The sequence below is a fragment of the Stegostoma tigrinum genome, chromosome 12, assembly GCF_030684315.1.
Source record: "Stegostoma tigrinum isolate sSteTig4 chromosome 12, sSteTig4.hap1, whole genome shotgun sequence".
Lineage (NCBI taxonomy): Eukaryota > Metazoa > Chordata > Chondrichthyes > Orectolobiformes > Stegostomatidae > Stegostoma > Stegostoma tigrinum.
Window position 1 is genome coordinate 67,831,821 of NC_081365.1, and position 19,282 is coordinate 67,851,102.

At 42.7% G+C, this 19,282-nt stretch overlaps 1 protein-coding gene across 6 annotated transcripts in view; it reads left to right on the forward strand.

Moving 5' to 3' along the window:
• LOC125457054 (uncharacterized) overlaps nucleotides 1-10,028 on the forward strand; it is a 65,297-nt gene extending 55,269 nt beyond the window's left edge. For all 6 annotated transcript variants that reach the window (XM_059650400.1, XM_059650403.1, XM_059650402.1 and 3 more), the window contains one exon: nucleotides 8,479-10,028. In XM_059650400.1, the coding sequence (XP_059506383.1) occupies nucleotides 8,479-8,741 (263 nt within the window). In that variant the 3' untranslated portion in view covers nucleotides 8,742-10,028. The remainder of the gene's footprint in view (nucleotides 1-8,478) is intronic.
• The last annotated feature ends 9,254 nt before the right edge of the window (nucleotides 10,029-19,282 follow it).

The following is a 19,282-nucleotide window of genomic DNA, read 5'->3' on the forward strand; positions in this document are numbered from 1 at the left end:
TAATCTGGTTGAAATTTAGGCTGTAGGGCCATATACAAAGACAGTTGCTGGCTAAATAGCCTCCTACTTGCATGAAATCTGTTGGATACTATATATAAACATACAAAAGGTTTCTAAAGTGTCTGTTGCACAAGAGACTCCATGCATTTGCTGTGATTTTCTTTTGAAAGGAGTTATCTCTGTCAACATTGCAAACTTTAGATAACAATAATCTGGACAAGGGTCTGAGCTAACAGAGTAATGAAGCAAACGCCTGTAAAACTGAAGAATTCTCGGAAAACAGTGATAATAACTAGCTTCTAATTAAGCTCAGGAATTACTCCCTCTGGACTGCTATGCCAAAGGCTCCCCCTGAGTTCTCACTCAGTGTATCCGAGAATACTAACAGCCACGGTGTACTGCCCCAGACTATGTGTGAGGAAAGTCACACGCGATCAGCTGATCATTCTGAGAGGCTGTAGGTCTGCCAATGAGTCAACTTCAAATACAATTGCATTATGTTCTCTACATTTAAATATTTTGTTTATGTTCCTTTTGTTTCTGTAACATTAACTTTTTGGTTCAAACATGGACAAAAGAACTAAATTTTAGAGGTGAGGTGAGAGTGAAGCCCTTGACATTGGGGCAGCATTCGACCAATTGTGGCATCAAGGTGCTCCAACAAAACTGGAATCAATGAGAATCAGAGGTCAAACTCTCCACTGGTTGGAGTCATACCCCACACATAGGAAGATGGTTGTGGTTGTCGGAGGTCAATCATCTCAGCTCTAGGATATCTCTTCAGGAGTTCCTCAGGGTAGTGTCTTAGGCCCAACCAGCTTCAGCTGCTTCTTCAATGACCTTCCTTTCCATCATTATGTCAGAACCAATGTTACCTTCACTGAATACCCCATTATCAACATGTGGGGGGGGGGGGGGTTAACATTGACCAGAAACTCAACTGGACTCACCACATAAACACAGTGGCTCCAAGAGCAGGTCAGAGGCCTGGAATACTGCAGCGAGTAACTCACTTGTTGACTTCCCACAGCTTGTCACCATCCAAAAGTCAGGAATGTGACGGAATATTCCCAACATGCTTGCATGATTGCAGATCCAACAACACTCAACAAGCTTGACACCATCCAGGACAAAGCGGCCTGCTCGACTGGTACCACATCCACAAGCATCCACTTCCTCCATCACTGACACTCAGTAGCAGCAGTGTGTACTGTCTACAAGATGCACTGCAGAAATTCACCAAAGATCCTTAGACAACACCATCTAGACCCATGACCAGTTCCATTTAGAAGGACAACTGTATCAGATACATGGGAATACCATCACCCGCAAGTTCCCCTCCAAGCCACTCCTCATCTCGACTTGGGAATATAACGCCATTCCTTCACCGTTGTTGGGTCAAAATCCTGGAATTCCCTCTCTAAAGGCATTGCAGATAATAAATACTGGCCAGCCAGTGATGCCCACATCCTACAAGTGTTTAAAAAAAATCCTCTTTCTCCTGGGTATTATTCACTCCTTATTTGAACGTTGACATTAGCAATTTCAAGCATTGTCGGTTCCCCTTTATTATCTTAATGGATTCTGATATGAAATTTAATTGTTGTTTAATGCTGTTCCGTTTACCTTTGTTGTATTGTTCACTCATGGATGTGGACCTCGCTGGCTGACCCTGGCATTTGTTGACTCGACTTAGTTGCCTTTGAGAAGGTGGTGGTGAGCTGCCTTCTTGAAACGCTGCTGCCCATTTGGTACAGGTAGACCATCTCACGAGGGAGGAAATTCCAGGGCTTCAATGAGGTTTGACCGACCTGATACCTTACTTGTGGTTTTATTTCCAACTTAATTCCCATTTGAGATAACCATTAAATAGTATGCACTGCATCTATTTCCTTACCTTGTTGTGTAGTCTGTTTGAAGGAATTGTTTCTTTCGTTGTTTCTTTTTGAAAGTTGGTTTTAATTCTTCACTTTGAACTGTGATTTTCCTTTCAGCTTTCTTTTCTTGATGATTGTGTCCGAACTACATTTTTATTAGTCCAACCAGCCTAATGGACTGTTGGATCCGGAGCGTTATTCTATGGGCTGAATCTCACATTGTTTTGGCTAAGTGCGAGTTACACTGAGTTTTTTTTAAGGGTCTTTTTGAAGGCTCAGTAAGATTTTTTTTGTTGTGTCTTGCCAAACTCAGTGTTAACCAGCTAGTCCCAGCCCATGGCATCCTTCAAATCTGATTTAACAGGTGCCCAGACAAGCTCTGGCAATCAGAAAGTGCCCTGCTCGGTGTGAAAGATGGCAATATGGTTCTCTCAGAATGACCTGCAGGTCCTGGTGGATGGGTTGATGCAAAGGAGAGAAGTCCTCTTCCTGGAGGATCAGAAGAAGAGGCCAAAGACCCTGGCAGCCTGGCCCCGAGGGTGCCATCTGAGTCTCAGTGGTGTGAAAGGGTGGTCGACAGCTGGACTGCTACCCAGCAAAGCAAGCTGCCTGGTTGTGTGACTACACAGATTGGCACAGCGGAGCAAGGAAATGCTGTGAACATGCAGGAAGGCTGTCAGTGAGTGAGTGCAAAGTGAGTAGCCCTGGGATGCAGCACAATTTGATCGGTGTGCTGGGTCCCTGTCCTTGCAACACAAAACAACACCTTTTCAAGACTAGTTGCCAGTGCACCCTCCATTACAAGATGTGTTCCCCAAGTGTCTTGCAGATAAATCAGAGAGACGCTATAATGATTGTGACCGGTCGCAAAATGCCAGATGCCAGTGCCTGTGGAGGAGGATTGTCAGCAGCTTGTGGCCATGGACCATGCCTTGACGTGCTGCGCAACATGAAGGATGTTCACAAGCTTCCTTGCCTGTGAGGAGTGTTTGTCAAACTGGGAAACCGAATGTTAATGAGGCGGGTAGCGGCATTTAACAAATAATAACTCCCCCCTAATTGGATGATGCCACGGTTGAGTGAGAGACTCGCCTCACTGCTCTGCAAAAACATTAGAGAGAGGCCTGACTGGACTTCTCGTTCTGTCATACCCCACATCACTCAGACCCCGATGAGATTCCACCAACGGCCTCTGTTTCAGATGCTGATGGACATTTGCCATTTTCTAATTTACTTCAGATTATTACAGATTTTCGGTCCTATTAGCTTGCCTTCAAGGGCAGTTACAAAGAAGTAGGGCTGCATCAGTAGTGAAATATAATACACTAATGGGCTTCATTTCCATTGATAAATACTATAGTGGAGAAAGCAGTTGATGATACGGAGCTGCTGCTGTGGGGACTCTGCTGCCAAGGGAGGCTCTTCCCCGGTTACATTGTGAGGTTCTGTTGACGAATTTTGACAAATCTGCTTGAACCAATTCAAGCAGGAACCTTTTCTACGAAAGAAAAGAAAGCTAAAACGTTTTAAAATACCCAAAGAGTAACCAGTCCTGTGAACTGCCAGCTGGTTTCTAAGGCCAACACACTTTTTTTCCCCCTTAAATGTCAGAGATTTTTACAGGCCAAGGTTTGAGCAGCTTGGAGCAGGAAGCCATGGAATTGGAACTGTCCTGTGGGGAAATAACTGGGTGATGACTATAGCTTTGACCAATAAAAATGACTTGCAACACATTTGAGAAAGGATGTGATCTCATAAATGGACAACGTCCTTTTTTTTAATGAACATGCAAAACATAATAAAATATGAGGAGGCATGTTCCATTTCTACCCCCTGCCCCCGCATGACTGGCCTGTTTTTATTTGCAAATTCCACATCTCGGCGTACCCTGAATTTCACACTCCCATCCAGCTTAAAGTAGATGTGTTTAGTTCAGTAAATAATTCATGTGGATCAACCTTTTTGCTAAACATTAGAGGCTACTTAGCTGAACTAGATAACATTAGATATTAAGCCAAAATACCTGTCATGTAGCCTTGGCGAATGGCAGCGTGGGTAGAAACTAGACAGTTTAAAAGATTAAGTAAAATGAAAATTCATTCAGAAGTATAGACTGGAAAATACAAGTACAGAAAAATATGCTACAGGATGAGAGGAGCTAAGTGTTTAAATGTCAATTAAATCTGAGTTGGAAGTGTTTCAGTTTTATGTTTTTATTCCTAAATTGGTGAGTTTTTTTGTTTAATACCACATTGCATGAGCTAATCAAGGAGCGGCAATTATTACTTTGGATCTGCCAAGAATCTAGGGGTTAAATCAGAACAATTCTTTTTAGGAATTTTCACAGATCATTTGGCTGCTGAAGAGAACAGACTGTTAAGTGGAGGTTTTTCACCTTGAGTGGTGTATTGGGTCTTGGCATTTAGAAAATGTTGTATTTCAAGGGCATACAATGCCAACAGGAGATTAGTTTTATGATATTTGGCAATTACTTTACAGCATCAACTCTGTTTTACTCATAATTTTGTTTTACTGAGTCAGGCCGCACATACATTCTATTCACTTTTTGGAGAAACTGTAGGTGAGCACGATAGTATTAGTTCCTATGAAAGAGATCTGGAAGGTTAGCTTTCTTCCCTACCCTCTGGTATATAAAGATAATATATTCTCTTAGAAGCCATTTTTTCCTTGAATGCGATTCATGGATTAAATTACCTTCAGATTCTCAGGCTAGATTCAACATTTTATTTCATAGAATCGCTGCACAAAGAAAGCTGGTCATTCAGCCCAGACAAGTCCATACCAATCCCCAGAGCATCCCAACCCCCCTACCCGATCCCTGCATTTTGCATGCTAATCCACCATGGCTGCACATCCTGGGCACTACGGCAATTTAGCATGACCAATCCACCCTAACCTGCATATCTTTGGACTGTGGGAGGAAACCAGAGCACCAAGAGGAAACCCACACAGACATAGGTAGAATGTGCAAACTTCACACAGTTTCCTGAGGGTGGAATTGAACCTGGATCCCTGATGCTGTGAGGCAGCAGTGCTAACCACTGAGCCATTGTGCCAAAGTCCAACTGAGATTGGACTTTTTCCCCATCTCAACATACCTGAAGCTTTTGCCCTCCAAAGATGGTTGTGGGTAAATTTCATTTGGCCCTAAAATTGGATCATTTATGAATACGTTATGAATGCCGGACTTTATACAAGGTTAAACAGGATGTTCTGAATGGGGGCGTGGAAGGTAGTGACACTAAACCTGTCTGTGGTACAGGCTCATGTATCTGGTTATTATAGAGAAAAACCCAAATTGAACAACAAGAAACACAGAGACAGACAGCGACTTTTTTTAGATACAGAGACACAGACACAGAGAGAGGGGAATGGATCAGTTGTCTGTAAGTAGTGTTTGATTTTAAAATCCAAAAGAACTGTGGATGCTGTAAATCAAAACAGAAGTTGCTGGAAGCTCAGCAGGTCTGACAGCACCTGTGAAGAAAAAAATCAGAGTTAATTTTTCGGGTGCAGTGACCCTTCCTCACAACCATTCTGAGGAAGTGTCACTGGAATGGAAGCATTAATTCTGACTTTTTTTTTCTTCTCAGATGCTGCCAGACCTGCTGAGCTTCCCAGTATTTGATTTTAATTTGCTTTTTGCAGTGAAAGTCTTATTGTGAAATTTTGATTCATTTCTGTCAGTTGTGGGAAATAAAATTCTTTGTAAGATTTCTCAATGTCTATGAAGATCAGAGCCGGCTGAATGTATTCTGAGTTGCAGTTCCTAAAATTTTACATATTTTTGGGGCTTTCTTTCATTTAACGGTAATGCTTAGGTGACTCCATTGTAATGCAATGTTTTGTTATTTATATCTTTTAGATCCAGTATCATCAGGTTGACAACTGACAGGTTGATTTGAGTTCAGCTTAGGTACTGGTTATTTTGTCCAACTGCATAAAAGCGCTTACAATAGACTACATTTAGAGTACAGCAAATCCTACTTTTAAAAAATATTTCTATTTGCTCTTACCTGCCGAGAGCCAGATTTACTCCAGCTCAACACCCCTGGAGGTGACCTTAACTTCAAAACATGATGTCATGGGTCATATTTTACCTATACACTGGTAAATGCATGACGCATTTTGAAAGCAAAGGAAGTGAAGAAGCTTGCCTGTAATTTGGTCACGCCTTTCTTGTTCTCTTGGCAAATGAACCTTTATGGATAGTATTCCTGCCTTCATTCACCATTGTTCGTCATTGGATTCAGTGTATTTCAGCGTGGCTACTTCCTAAACTGCTTGACTACTTCCTACAGCACTACAGCAATATTTTAGTCAGTTTCCACACATTCCGCATGGGTGCAACATCAGTCTGAAATAGGACACCAGGTCTTTGACTGGGTCAGGTCAGTTCTCACTCCTGGTGGGAGCAGGATAAAGTGAAGTGGGAAGTCAACTGGAGGCAGCTACCCAACTGTTAAGATTAGGCAGTACAAGGCTGCAATGGAGGACATTAATCCTGGCACAAGGCACAATGCTCCTGGAAGAGAACCCTGTGTGGGTGGAAGGGTGAGGTTGGAGTGAATGTTAAACTTGGGCCGGGGGGGGGGGGGGGCAAAGTTTTTTTGCTTCGTTTTGTAAGGCCTGAAGGAGAAATCTTACTACTTCTGCTCCACACAACAATGAATATCAAAAATGAACGAACTTGATCCTGATCCCGATCCCAATCCCGATCCCTCTCCCGATGCCCCCCCCCACCCCCAGCTGTTCTCTGCCTTCCTGCCAGACCCCACAATCCTGTCAATGATTGGACCGCAGGTTAAAGTGACCCTTACCTGCTTATTTATAGAGGATCCTGGCTGATCAGGCCAGATGTTGTTAAAATTGCAGCTTTGGCCAAGGTTGGAAGGGAGGAGAGGCTGTTAAAATTGAGCTCCCTATTCTAACTAATAATTTTTTTGGGTTTAGAATTACCTCTTTGTTTTTCCAATCAATAACCCTGTTTATAAGAAGGAGGATCCCATGTTTTATTTTACAGCAGATTTGGCAAATTATTTCAGAAGGAAAAGCAGAAATTGCTGGAAAAGCTCAGCAGGTCTGGCAGTATCTGTGGAGACAAATCAGAGTTAACATTTTGGGCCCAGTGACCCTTCCTCAGAACAGGTGGGGGACAAGAAAAGGAAGGGTCAGCAGACCCGAAACGTTAACTCTGATTTGTCTCCAGATACTGCCAGACCTGCTGAGCTTTTCCAGCGTCTTTTGTTTTTGATATCAGGCATCTTCAGTTCTTTCAATTTTTATTTGGCATATTATTCCTTTTGCAGTTTATAATTTTCGTTCCCACACATTGGGCAATGATGCGCTATTGGAAAGGAGTACAGAAATAGTGTTCTACAGCTTCAACAATTACAAACTACATGTAGCCTTCTAACAATGGATTTAATTCTAACATCAGTTAAGAATAAAGAAGACTGAAATTCTTCTATTTGCCTCAGAGTTAACTGAGTTTCGATCTCCTCATCGACAGCAAAAGTAAGAGGCCAAGCTAATTCTTAAATACTGATAGTATTATTATAAAGAAAATAACTTGGATGTGGTGTACATTGGAATGTTTGATACAAATTCCATTTACCAGATATTATAGTTTATTTTTCCCACTGCACGAATGGACTGAAATAGTTTGCAAAACAATCTGTAACAAGGGACACTTTAAGTTGCTTCGAAAAGTATTGGTAGCTTGTCTATTTGCTGCTCCATGACTTTGAATAAACTGCATGGAATAAGTCAGCCACTCTTAAGTTGCTGCAATGTTACAGATTGAAGGTCTTCAGACTGTCAATATTTTCATAGTCTGAAAAATGTCTCAGAAGGCCACTTTATTTCATCCAATTGGCAATTTCATAAAAGTACCGTTCGAAAACTATTAATTTTATAGGATGGGGACCTTGCGAGGATTTGTTGCTCATCCCCCATCACCCTTGAACTGAGTGAGTTGCTAGGCCATTTTAGAGGATGCTTAAGTGTAAACCACACCGCCGTGTCAGGAGTCACACGCAAGCCAGACTGAGTAAGGCGGGTGGATTTTCTAACCCTGAACAATGTCAATGAACCAGTTGGGTTTTTACCACAATGGGTGACAGTTTCGAGGTCACTGTTACTGAGACATAGTTCAGAAACTGGTCCTCCAAAATGGAAAGCAAGGAGCAGGGAGGCTGAAGAAAATAAACCACTAAAAATTTTATAGGAGTCAGAATTTTAGAATAAAGTATAACAGAAACAAAATGTCATGCAAGTTTTTGGAGCAGAGATGGAGAAGAGAAAGGGAATAACACATGTTTTAGATATTTAGATTCAATCTCTGTTTTAGGTGTTAATACCCCTAGTGTGTTAAACAGCTTTCTAATGGGAATAATATTCATTTCAACACTAACACACAATCAAAACCAAAACAAAACAGTTGACCTAGGAATTTTCTCTAAGCCTCCTGATTGTCGAAGTGGGAAGAATATTGAACCACATTTGAATACAGCTTATGATAATGTATGAACACATTAATGAAATTAATGATTATCATTTCTTTCCATTCTGTTAACAGAATTTCTTGAAGAGGTCTATCCAGTATTTGATTTAGGTGAGAATGGGCGTGACTGGAAAGCTTGTGTGGCTGCTATAAATAGTTCCATTCGCAGCATAAGACATGACCTCAGGAAGTCCCTGCCTGGCTATTACAAGAAACAGCACCCTCAGTATTTTTCAGTGTACTACAAGAAACAGTCTGCGAATCATGGCAGCAAAATCAGCACTCCTCAGAGCAACAATCCACAAGAGAACTTCAGTGGAGGCACAGACATCCTCTAAGTACTATTTCGAGAGAGTTGAAATGCTAAAAATGAAAAAGGGCTTGTGCTCCATTATTATCTGAAACAACACAGTCTTCAAGAGCATACAGACTTGTTTATGATGTTCTCTTAAAGACATTCTCTGTTATTCACTATGAGAGATCCTGAGTAGAAGTACAGATATGCTTTCATGCCATGGTTCTATTTTTGTGCGTGTTCAAGTTTGCATTTGTGCAATACTCAAAAATATGAACTGCAGAATAGGTAAAACTGGAAACATGATTTTATCATAACGGGTAGCAAAAAACTTATTCAAGTGGAATGGAATATTTGAAATGACTTTGCAAACTGATGAGACTTAGCTGCTGAAATTACTTTATGGATATTATTTATAGAGAGAGATGTATCCTATAATTTTGGGATTACTGTGTGAATACTATGTTGCCAATGTGATACATGCATGAGGATACTTGATCTTTGATTTTTACTTATTTTGCTTCTTATTGAATATATTTTTGGTTTTGAATATATCCGTCAACGAAGTTGTCCCTTTTAGGCAATCTTCTCCATTTCTGGTTCTGGAGTCAAATGGAAAGACACTGGTCTTAAGTTATTTTCACCTCCCCAAGATGGAATATTTTGTTACTGATTAATGATTTAGGTTGTGTTGGAGCCCTATGAATTTGGGTTTTGAACCTGTTAATGGCAGATTGTGAAGGCTGCAAATGCAATGTAACGAGTGCTGGATTATGTGGGAAGGGACAGCTGAAGCAGTAGGTTAATAACTCTGGAATTTGAGTTTGGGTCTGAGCCAGGCAGTATCCTTCTTTATCATTTGGAAAATTTGTATGTAAATTGAGTTTGAGACAGTCTGAACCTAGTTGTTTATAAGCACAATATCTTCCACAATTTAGCACTGGTTAATGCTAAATCATGAGTCTCATGCAGACGCAATAAAGGGAGGGAAATAGAACATTTACCATCAGTTCAAATGAAAACAATCTTTTTGACATTAAGCCTGATGCCTTTCGTGTATCGGTGCTGAGAGGGCAATTTTGGCACCCTAGCCATTCAGTTTGTGAATATGGATGCTGGCACTGGGTGTCAAAATTGAGAAAATGTTTCAATTAATATGTCATTATAAACAACTAAATCCATTCACGTCTAGGAAAGAACTCGGGTTCTGAGTCACTGCTGCTTTGTTTTCTGATGCTTAAATAGTAACAGTTATGGAAACATCCCTTGTCGGGTATCATTTTGTTTAACAGATATATCTTTGGCTTACGTTCTTTATATCTGATTAATTTCAAAATACAAATTGTATTCTTGTAGAACTGTAATAAAATTTTCTGTAACTAATTGGGAAGTTATAGTTTTCATCTACACTGAAACAAATCACCCAATCGTTGTTAAATTTTGAGGGCTATTAGAATGGATTCCGTTTGACATTCATAGTTATCTTCAGCAATCTCTGACTATGGTCCAATGTACTACCTAACTTGGTCAGCCTTTTTTCACACAGTGACCTTGATTTGTTGAGTTGCCAAATTAGTACTCAATGACATGTTCTGCTTAATAGGGGTGGAAGAACTGCTAACACTCCACAAAATTTGCAGAAGTGAAATTAATTGAAATGGCAATGAAGTGCTGAGCATTCAGAGAAGTTGCTGAACTGAGCAGAGGCTCTGTATATCCCTGTTTTGCTGACTTGACTATTTTTCCCCCCATTACATTGGTTAGGCCACTATTAGTACACTGCGTGCAATTCTGTTCTCCCTGTTTTAGGAAGGATGTTGTGAAACTTGAAAGGGTTCAGAAAAGATTTACGAGGATGTAGCCAGGGTCTGAGCGTCTGAGCTACAGGGAGAGGCTGAAAAGGCTTGGGCTATTTTCCCTGGAGGGTTGGAGGCTGAGGATTGACCTTATAAAGGTTATTAAGATCATGAGGGGCATGGATAGGGTTAATAGGGAAAGTCTTTTCCCCAGGGTGAGGGAAATCCAAAACTGGAGGGCATTGATTTAAGGTGAGAGGGGAAAGATTTAAAAGGGACCTATAGGGCAACTTTTAACAGAGGGTGCTGTATGTATGGAATGAACTGTCTCAGGAGGTGTTGGAGACTGGTATGACGACAACATTTAAAAGGCATCTGAATGGGTATAGGAATAGGGAAGGGTTTAGAGGGATAATGCTGGCAAAGGGAGTAGATTTATTTAGGATATCTGTTGGCATGGACGAGTTAGTCCAAAGGGTCTGTTTCCGTGCTGTACGTCTCTAGGACTATGAGATGTACACTAGTATCACAGGAGTCTTAAATTATGTCATTCATTTAGATCTTTGCATCCTGTCCCTTCACTCCAGCATGCATATCATATTACTAGCTAAGGTTGCATTCACTGAACTTCCTCCCTGTTGAATATTCCCTGTTAAACTGCATGGCCACACAACAACACAATGCAGGTTCCCATGCAGGCCACATACAAGTTGGTCCTTCATGCAGTTATGGCCACACAGTGCATTTGAATCACCCACACACACCAAAGGATCAAGTGTATATTATCCCAAGTCCTCTCCTGCCCTCTCAGCTCTTTTAAAACACTCCTTAGGCACAGACCCTTTGACAAATCATTTGGCCACCCTTTTAATATAGCTTTCTTTAGCTTCAAATGTATTCCATTGATTGGAGTTGTATGCAGTTTTCAAAAAATTAAAAAATATTCTGCTTTTCTATTAAGATCATGAGACCATAAGACATAGGAGCTCTTCAGTCCACCGAGTCTACTCCGCCATTCAATCATGGCTGATAAGTTCCTCAAGTCCATTCTCCTGCTTTCCCCCCCGTAGCCCTTGATCCCCTTGATAATCAAGAACCTATCTATCTCAGCCTTAAATGTACTCAATGACCTGGCCTCCACAGCCTTCTGTGGCAGTGATTTCCATAGATTCATCACTCTCTTGCTGAGTAAGTTTCTCCTTATCTCTGTTCTCAAGGTCTTCCCTTTACCCTAAAGCTGTGCCCTCGGGTCCCAGGCTCCTACCAATGGAAGCGTCTTCCCAACATCCACTTTGTCCAGGCCATTAAGTATTCTGAAAGTTTCAATTAGATCCCCCCTCATCCTTCCAAACTCCAACAAGTATAGTCCCAGAGTCCTTAAATGTTCCTCATGTGTTAAGCTTTCCATTCCTGGGACCATTCTCGTGAACCTCCTCTGAACCCCCTCCAGAGCCAGTACATCCTTTCTGAGATATGGAGCCCAAAACTGCACACAATACTCCAAATGTGGCCTGACCAGAGCCTTATAAAGCCTTAGTAGTACATCCTTGCTTTTATATTCAAGTCCTCTCAAAATAAATACCATCATTGCATTTGCCTTCCTGACTACTGGCTCTATCTGCAAGTTTACCTTGACAGAATCCTAGACTAGGACTCCCAAGTCTCTTTGCACTTCAGACTTTTGAATTTTCTCCCCATTTAGGAAATAGTCCATGCTTTTATTCTTCTTAACAAAGTGCATGACCTCACACTTTCCCACATTGTACTCCATCTGCCACTTCTTTGCCCACTCTCCTAACCTGTCCAAATCCTCCTGAAGCCTCCCCGCATCCTCAATACTACCTGTATTCTTGCTACCAATAAACTCATTCTTCTACATATTGCACTTCATTAAAAACTTTGTTCCTCATTCAATTAATCTGTCTTTACCTCTTCACAACCTCATTGAATGCTCCTCACTTCTTACTTTCCCACCAAAATCTGTATTAACAGCAAAAGTAGTTTTTTTTGTAACCCAGAGGTGAGGCTGATGTTCTAGAGACATTGGTTTGAATGTCACCACAGCTGATGTTAAAATTTGAAGTAAATTAACAAAATCTGGAATTAAAAGCTAATCTAATGATAGCCATGAAAACTGTTGTCAAGTGTTATCAAATCCCATTTAGTTCACTATTGTCCTATACAGAAGGAAAATCTGCTTTCCTTACCTGGTCTGGCTTAGATGTGACTCCAGATCCGCAGTGATGCGATTAGCTCTTAACTACCCTTTGAAATGGCCTAGCAGGACCTCAGTTGAAAGGCAGTTAGGAATGGGTAATGAATGTTGTTCATCATCAGTGATGTTCACATTCATGAATGAATAAATAAAAACTTTACTGGTTCCAATATACCTTACTTGTTCTCCAAAAACAAACAAATTTGTCAAACCTCAGTTTTGTTTTGCAAAAATTTGAGATACATTATTAAGACTTCCTAAATAAGAGATTCCAGCATTTTCCTGATGACTGATGTCAGATTAACTGGTTCTGTATTGTCTCTTCCTTCCTTCTTGAAGAAGTCAAGTTACATATACTAGCTTCCAATTTGCTGGGAACTTTCTGGAATCTAGGGATTTTTTAAAATCAAAACTAGTGTACATACAATCTCTGCAAGTACTTCTTGCAGAACCTTTTAATGTAGGTCTTTAGGACTGAATTTGCTGAATTTAAGTCTTCATATAGGTTTTGCAAAACTTTGTCTCTGTGCCTTTGTCACCAATTGTCTCAAGGTTAACATGCAGGTTCAGTTGGCAGTTAGGAAGGCAAATGCAAAGTTAGCATTCATTTCAAGAGGGCTAGAATACAAGTGCAGAGATGTACTGCTGAGGCTGTAAAATTCAATTTGATTTATTAATGTCACATAAACCTAGGTACAGTGAAAAATTATGTTTTGCATACAGGCAGATCATATCATACAAAGTGCGCAAGCATGATAGAACAGAGCGAGGAGTACAGTGTTACTGGTCAGACTGCATTTGGAAATATTGTGAACAATTTTGGGTTCCCGATCTTAGGAAGGACTTGCTGGCCTTGGAGTGGTCCAGAGGTGGTTTACAACAATGATCCCAGGGATGAAGACTTTTTGTCATATGAGGAGTAGTTGAAGACTCTAGGTCTGTACTGAAGGAGTTTAGAAGGATGAGGGAGATCTAATTAAAACTTACAGGATACTGACATGCTTGGATAGAGTGGACATGGAGAACATGTTTCCTCTAGAAGGAAAGAACGGGACCCGGGGGCGGGGGGGCACAGCCTCACCGTGAAGGGATGACCCTAAAGAACTGAGATGAGGAGGAATTTCTTCAGCCGGAGGGTGGTAACTTGTGGAACTCTTTGCTGCAGAGGGCTGTGCAGGCTAAGTCATTGAATGTATTTAAGACAGAGATAGACAGGTTGTTAATTAGTGGGGTGATCAAGGGTTAGGGGGAGAAGGCAGGAGAATGGGTTTGAGAAACATGTTAGCCATGATCAAATGGTGGAGCAGACTTGATGGGATGAATGGCCCATTAAAAGTTAATTTAACTCTTCATCCTTTTTAGTCCCTTGTTTGGTCTCTATTTCTGGTATGTGTCATCGACAGCGAAGATAGCCACAATATATTTGTTCCACGTCTCTACCATTTCCTCATTCCGCTAATAATTTGTCTTGTCTCTGTGTCTTAGGAACCAACATTTCAATTAGCCGCTCTTTTTGTTATTAAAACACACTTAGAATCTATTTCTATATTCCTGGCTACTTTACCCCGATTCAGGATTTCCCCTTGTTATCAACCTAACCTGGTAAATGGAAAGTAACAGCCATGCCTCACAAATGACAGGCAATGACCATCTGCAGTGAGAGAGAATATAAACACTGTCCCTTGATATTCAATGGCGTTACCACCACTGAATCCCCCACTATCGGCATCCTAGGGATTACCAGGTCAGAGGCTAGGAATCCTACAGTGAGTAAGTCACCACCTAATTCCTCAAAGTCTGTTCACCATCTACAAGGCACAAGTCAGGAGCACGACTCAATATTCCCCACTTGCTTGGATGGGTGCAGCTCCAGCAAAACTCAAGAAGCTTGATACCATCCAGGACAAAGCAGTCTGCTTGATTGGCACCACATCCACATTCAGTCCCTCCACCAGGGCACCCAATAGCAGCAGTTGTAATATCCACAAGGAGCACACAAAGATCCTTGACAGCACTTTCAAAACCCAAGACAACTTCCATCTCGAAAGGCACAGACAAATGGAAACACCATCATCTGGAAGTTCTCCTCCCAGCCACTCACTGACCTGGAAATATATCACCATTTCTTCAGCACTGTTGGCACATGTTGGAATTCCCTCCCAAATGGCATTGTGGGTCTACAACTTGAGGACAGCATCAGTGAAAAAAGGCAGCTCACCGCATCTTCTCAAGGGCAACTGGGGACAGGCAATAAACTATGGTCCAATCAGCAACAACCATGTCCCACAAGTTAGCAAAAGTTAGTAAAAACTTCCCTGACCGATTGCTTGTTCCTAAAACACTATTAATTTTCAAGCACATTATAGGCTTCTTCTTTTAACTTAGATTTGTCTTGAACTTCCTTAGTGAGACATTGATGTCCTTTTCTTGTTGAGTTCTTATCTTTCAATGGAATGTACGTTTATTGGATCTTTGAGTAGATTAGATTAGATTCCCTACAGCGTGGAAACAGGCCCTTCGGCCCAACAAGTTGACACCGCCCTTTGAAGCATCCCATCCAGGCCCATCCCCCCATAACCCTGAACACTACGGGCAATTTAGCATGACCAATTCACCTAGCCTGCACATCTTTGGACTGTGGGAGGAAACCGGAGCACCTGGAGGAAACCCACGCAGACACGGGGAGAATGTGCAAACTCCACACAGACAGTCGCCTGAGGTGGGAATCGAACCTGGGTCCTTGGCACTGTGAGGCTGCAGTGCTAACAACTGTGCCACCATGCCGCCCCCAAAATCCTACAGCTGTCCTGGTGGGATTTGAACCCATGCCCCAAACACATCACCCTAGAGTCTCACACTTACAAGCCCAGTAACATTACCACTATGCCACAGCAGTACTGCACTGTAGTTATTTTAAGTCTTTATACTGTTTATTTATTGCAATATATTTTAGACTATTTACTTAATCACTCTTAGGTAGCTGTCCCCTCCTATCTACAGAATTGGTTTGTTTAAGATTCTTGTTTGTTACTGAAGCACAGGGTTTTATATAGATTTAATGTGATATTGTGATCACTGTTTTCCCCAGATCTTTTATTATGTAGTTAAATATTCATGTATTTGAGGCAACAGATGTTTATTTGGGAGATTGGAGAGCATGTGAGGTGTATGTGCATATGAAGATGCTAAATATTTAGATGGAATCTGGATGTATAATTAGGTTTTAGTGATGTATTTCAAGGTAGTTATAACATAAGGGCAAGAGATAATTTGTCGTAGATATGTATTGGGTTGATGTGTACATTAGAGTATATGTATATTGGTATACAAGTATGGTTGGGGAGGTATATATTTTTTGTATGTAATAAATACTGAAAAAGTGAAATAATATTGGGAAAATGTGGGAAATACTCAGCAGATCCATCAGCACTTGTGTTTGGGGTATAACATAGAACATAGAACATTACAGCACAGTACAGGCCCTTTGACCCTCAATGTTGTGCCGACCTGTCATACCAATCTGAAGCCCATCTAACCTACACTATTCCATGTATGTCCATATGCTTGTCCAATGACGACTTAAATGTACTTAAAGTTGGCAAATCTACTACCGTTGCAGGCAAAGTGTTCCCTTCCCTTAGTACTCTCTGAGTAAAGAAACTACCTCTGACATCTGTCCTATATCTTTCACCCCTCAATTTAAAGCTATGCCCCCTCGTGCTTGCCGTCACCATCCTAGGAAAAAGGCTCTCCCTATCCACCCTATCTAACCCTCTGATTATTTTATATGTCTCAATCAAGTCACCTCTCAACCTTCTTCTCTCTAATGAAAACAGCCTCAAGGCCCTCAGCCTTTCCTCGTAAGACCTTCCCTCCATACCAGGCAACATCCTAGTAAATCTCCTCTGCACCCTTTCCAAAGCTTCCACATCCTTCTTATAATGTGGTGACCAGAACTGTATGCAATACTCCAAGGGCAGCCGCACCAGAGTTTTGTACAGCTGCAGCATGACCTCATGTTTCCGGAACTCGATCTCTCTATTAATAAAAGCTAAAACACTGTATGCCTTCTTAACAGACCTGTCAACCCAGGTGGCAACTTTCAAGGATCTGTGTACATGGACACCGAGATCTCTCTGCTCATCTACATGACCAAGAATCTTACCATTAGCCCAGTACTTTGCCTTCCGGTTACTCCTACGAAAGTGCATCACCTCACACTTGTCCACATTAAACTCCATTTGCCACCTCTCAGTGTATACGTGTATTTGCGATAATATTTGAATATTGAGATGGTGGTTGTGCTTAAAGGACAGATATGTGGTTGGGGACACTTAGAACACAAAGAACAGTACAGTACAGGACGTTGGGCCCACGATGTTGTACCGACTTCTTATCCTACTAAGATCAATATACCCAGCATACCCTACATTTTACTATTCTTCATTTGCCTATCCAAGAGTTGCTTAACGTCTCTAAAGTATCTAACTCCCCGACCACTGCTGGCAGCGCATTCGACATGCCCACAACTCTCTGTATGAAGAATCTACCTCTGACATCTTCCCTATACCTTCCTCCAATCACCTTAAAATTATGACCCCTTGTAATAGTCACTTCCGCCCTGAGAAAAAGTCTGATTATCCACTCTATCTGTGCCTCTCATCATCTTGTAAACCTCTATCAAGTCATCTCTCATCCTTCTTCACTCCAATGAATAAAGCCTTAGATCCCTCAACGTTTCCTCATAAGACCTACCCTCCAGTCCAGGCAGCATTCTGATAAATCTCCTCTGCACCCTCTCTAAAGCTTCCACATCTTTCCGTCATTGACCAGAACTGAACACAATATTCCAAGATAATGGGAACTGCAGATGCTGGAGAATCCAAGATAATAAAATGTGAGGCTGGATGAACACAGCAGGCCGAGCAGCATCTCAGGAGCACAAAAGCTGACGTTTCAGGCCTAGACCCTTCATCAGAGAGGGGGATGGGGTGAGGGTTCTGGAATAAATAGGGAGAGAGGGGGAGGCGGACCGAAGATGCAGCGAAAAGAAGACCAGGGAAGATGGACAGGTCAAGGAGGTGGGATGAGGTTAGCAGGTAGATGGGGGTGCGGCTTGGGGTGGGAGGAAGGGATGGGTGAGAGGAAGAACAGGTTAGGGAGGCAGAGACAGGTTGGACTGGTTTTGGGATGCAGTGGGTGGAGGGGAAGAGCTGGGCTGGTTGTGTGGTGCAGTGGGGGGAGGGGACGAACTGGGCTGGTTTAGGGATGCAGTTGGGGAAGGGGAGATTTTGAAACTGGTGAAGTCCACATTGATACCATTAGGCTGCAGGGTTCCCAGGCGGAATATGAGTTGCTGTTCTTGCAACCTACGGGTGGCATCATTGTGGCAGTGCAGGAGGCCCATGATGGACACGTCATCTAAAGAATGGGAGGGGGAGTGGAAATAGTTTGCGACTGGGAGGTGCAGTTGTTTGTTGCGAACTGAGCGGAGGTGTTCTGCAAAGCGGTCCCCAAGCCTCCGCTTGGTTTCCCCAATGTAGAGGAAGCCGCACCGGGTACAGTGGATGCAGTATACCACATTGGCAGATGTGCAGGTGAACCTCTGCTTAATGTGGAATGTCATCTTGGGGCCTGGGATAGGGGTGAGGGAGGAGGTGTGGGGGCAAGTGTAGCATTTCCTGCGGTTGCAGGGGAAGGTGCCAGGTGTGGTGGGGTTGGAGGGCAGTGTGGAGCGAACAAGGGAGTCACGGAGAGAGTAGTCTCTCCGGAAAGCAGACAGGGGTGGGGATGGAAAAATGTCTTGGGTGATGGGGTCGGATTGTAGATGGCGGAAGTGTCAGAGGATGATGCGCTGTATCCAGAGGTTGGTGGGGCGGTGTGTGAGAACGAGGGGGATCCTCTTTGGGCAGTTGTGGCGGGGGCGGGGTTTGAGGGATGTGTTGCGGGAAATGCGGGAGAAGCGGTCAAGGGCGTTCTCGATCACTGTGGGGGGCAAGTTGCGGTCCTTGCAGAACTTGGACATCTGGGATGTGCGGGAGTGGAATGTCTTATCGTGGGAGCAGATGCGGCGAAGGCGGAGGAATTGGGAATAGGGGACGGAATTTTTGCAGGAGGGTGGGTGGGAGGAGGTGTATTCTAGGTAGCTGTGGGAGTCGGTGGGCTTGAAATGGACATCAGTTACAAGCTGGTTGCCTGAGATGGAGACTGAGAGGTCCAGGAAGGTGAGGGATGTGCTGGAGATGGCCCAGTTGAACTGAAGGTTGGGGTGGAAGGTGTTGGTGAAGTGGATGAACTGTTCGAGCTCCTCTGGGGAGCAAGAGGCGGCGCCGATACAGTCATCAATGTATCGGAGGAAGAGGTGGGGTTTGGGCCCTGTGTAGGTGCGGAAGAGGGACTGTTCCACGTAACCTACAAAGAGGCAGGCATAGCTGGGGCCCATGCGAGTGCCCATGGCCTCCCCCTTAGTCTGTAGGAAGTTGGAGGAGTCAAAAGAGAAGTTGTTGAGGGTGTTGTTGAGGAACAGTTCATCCACTTCACCAACACCTTCCACCCCAACCTTCAGTTCACCTG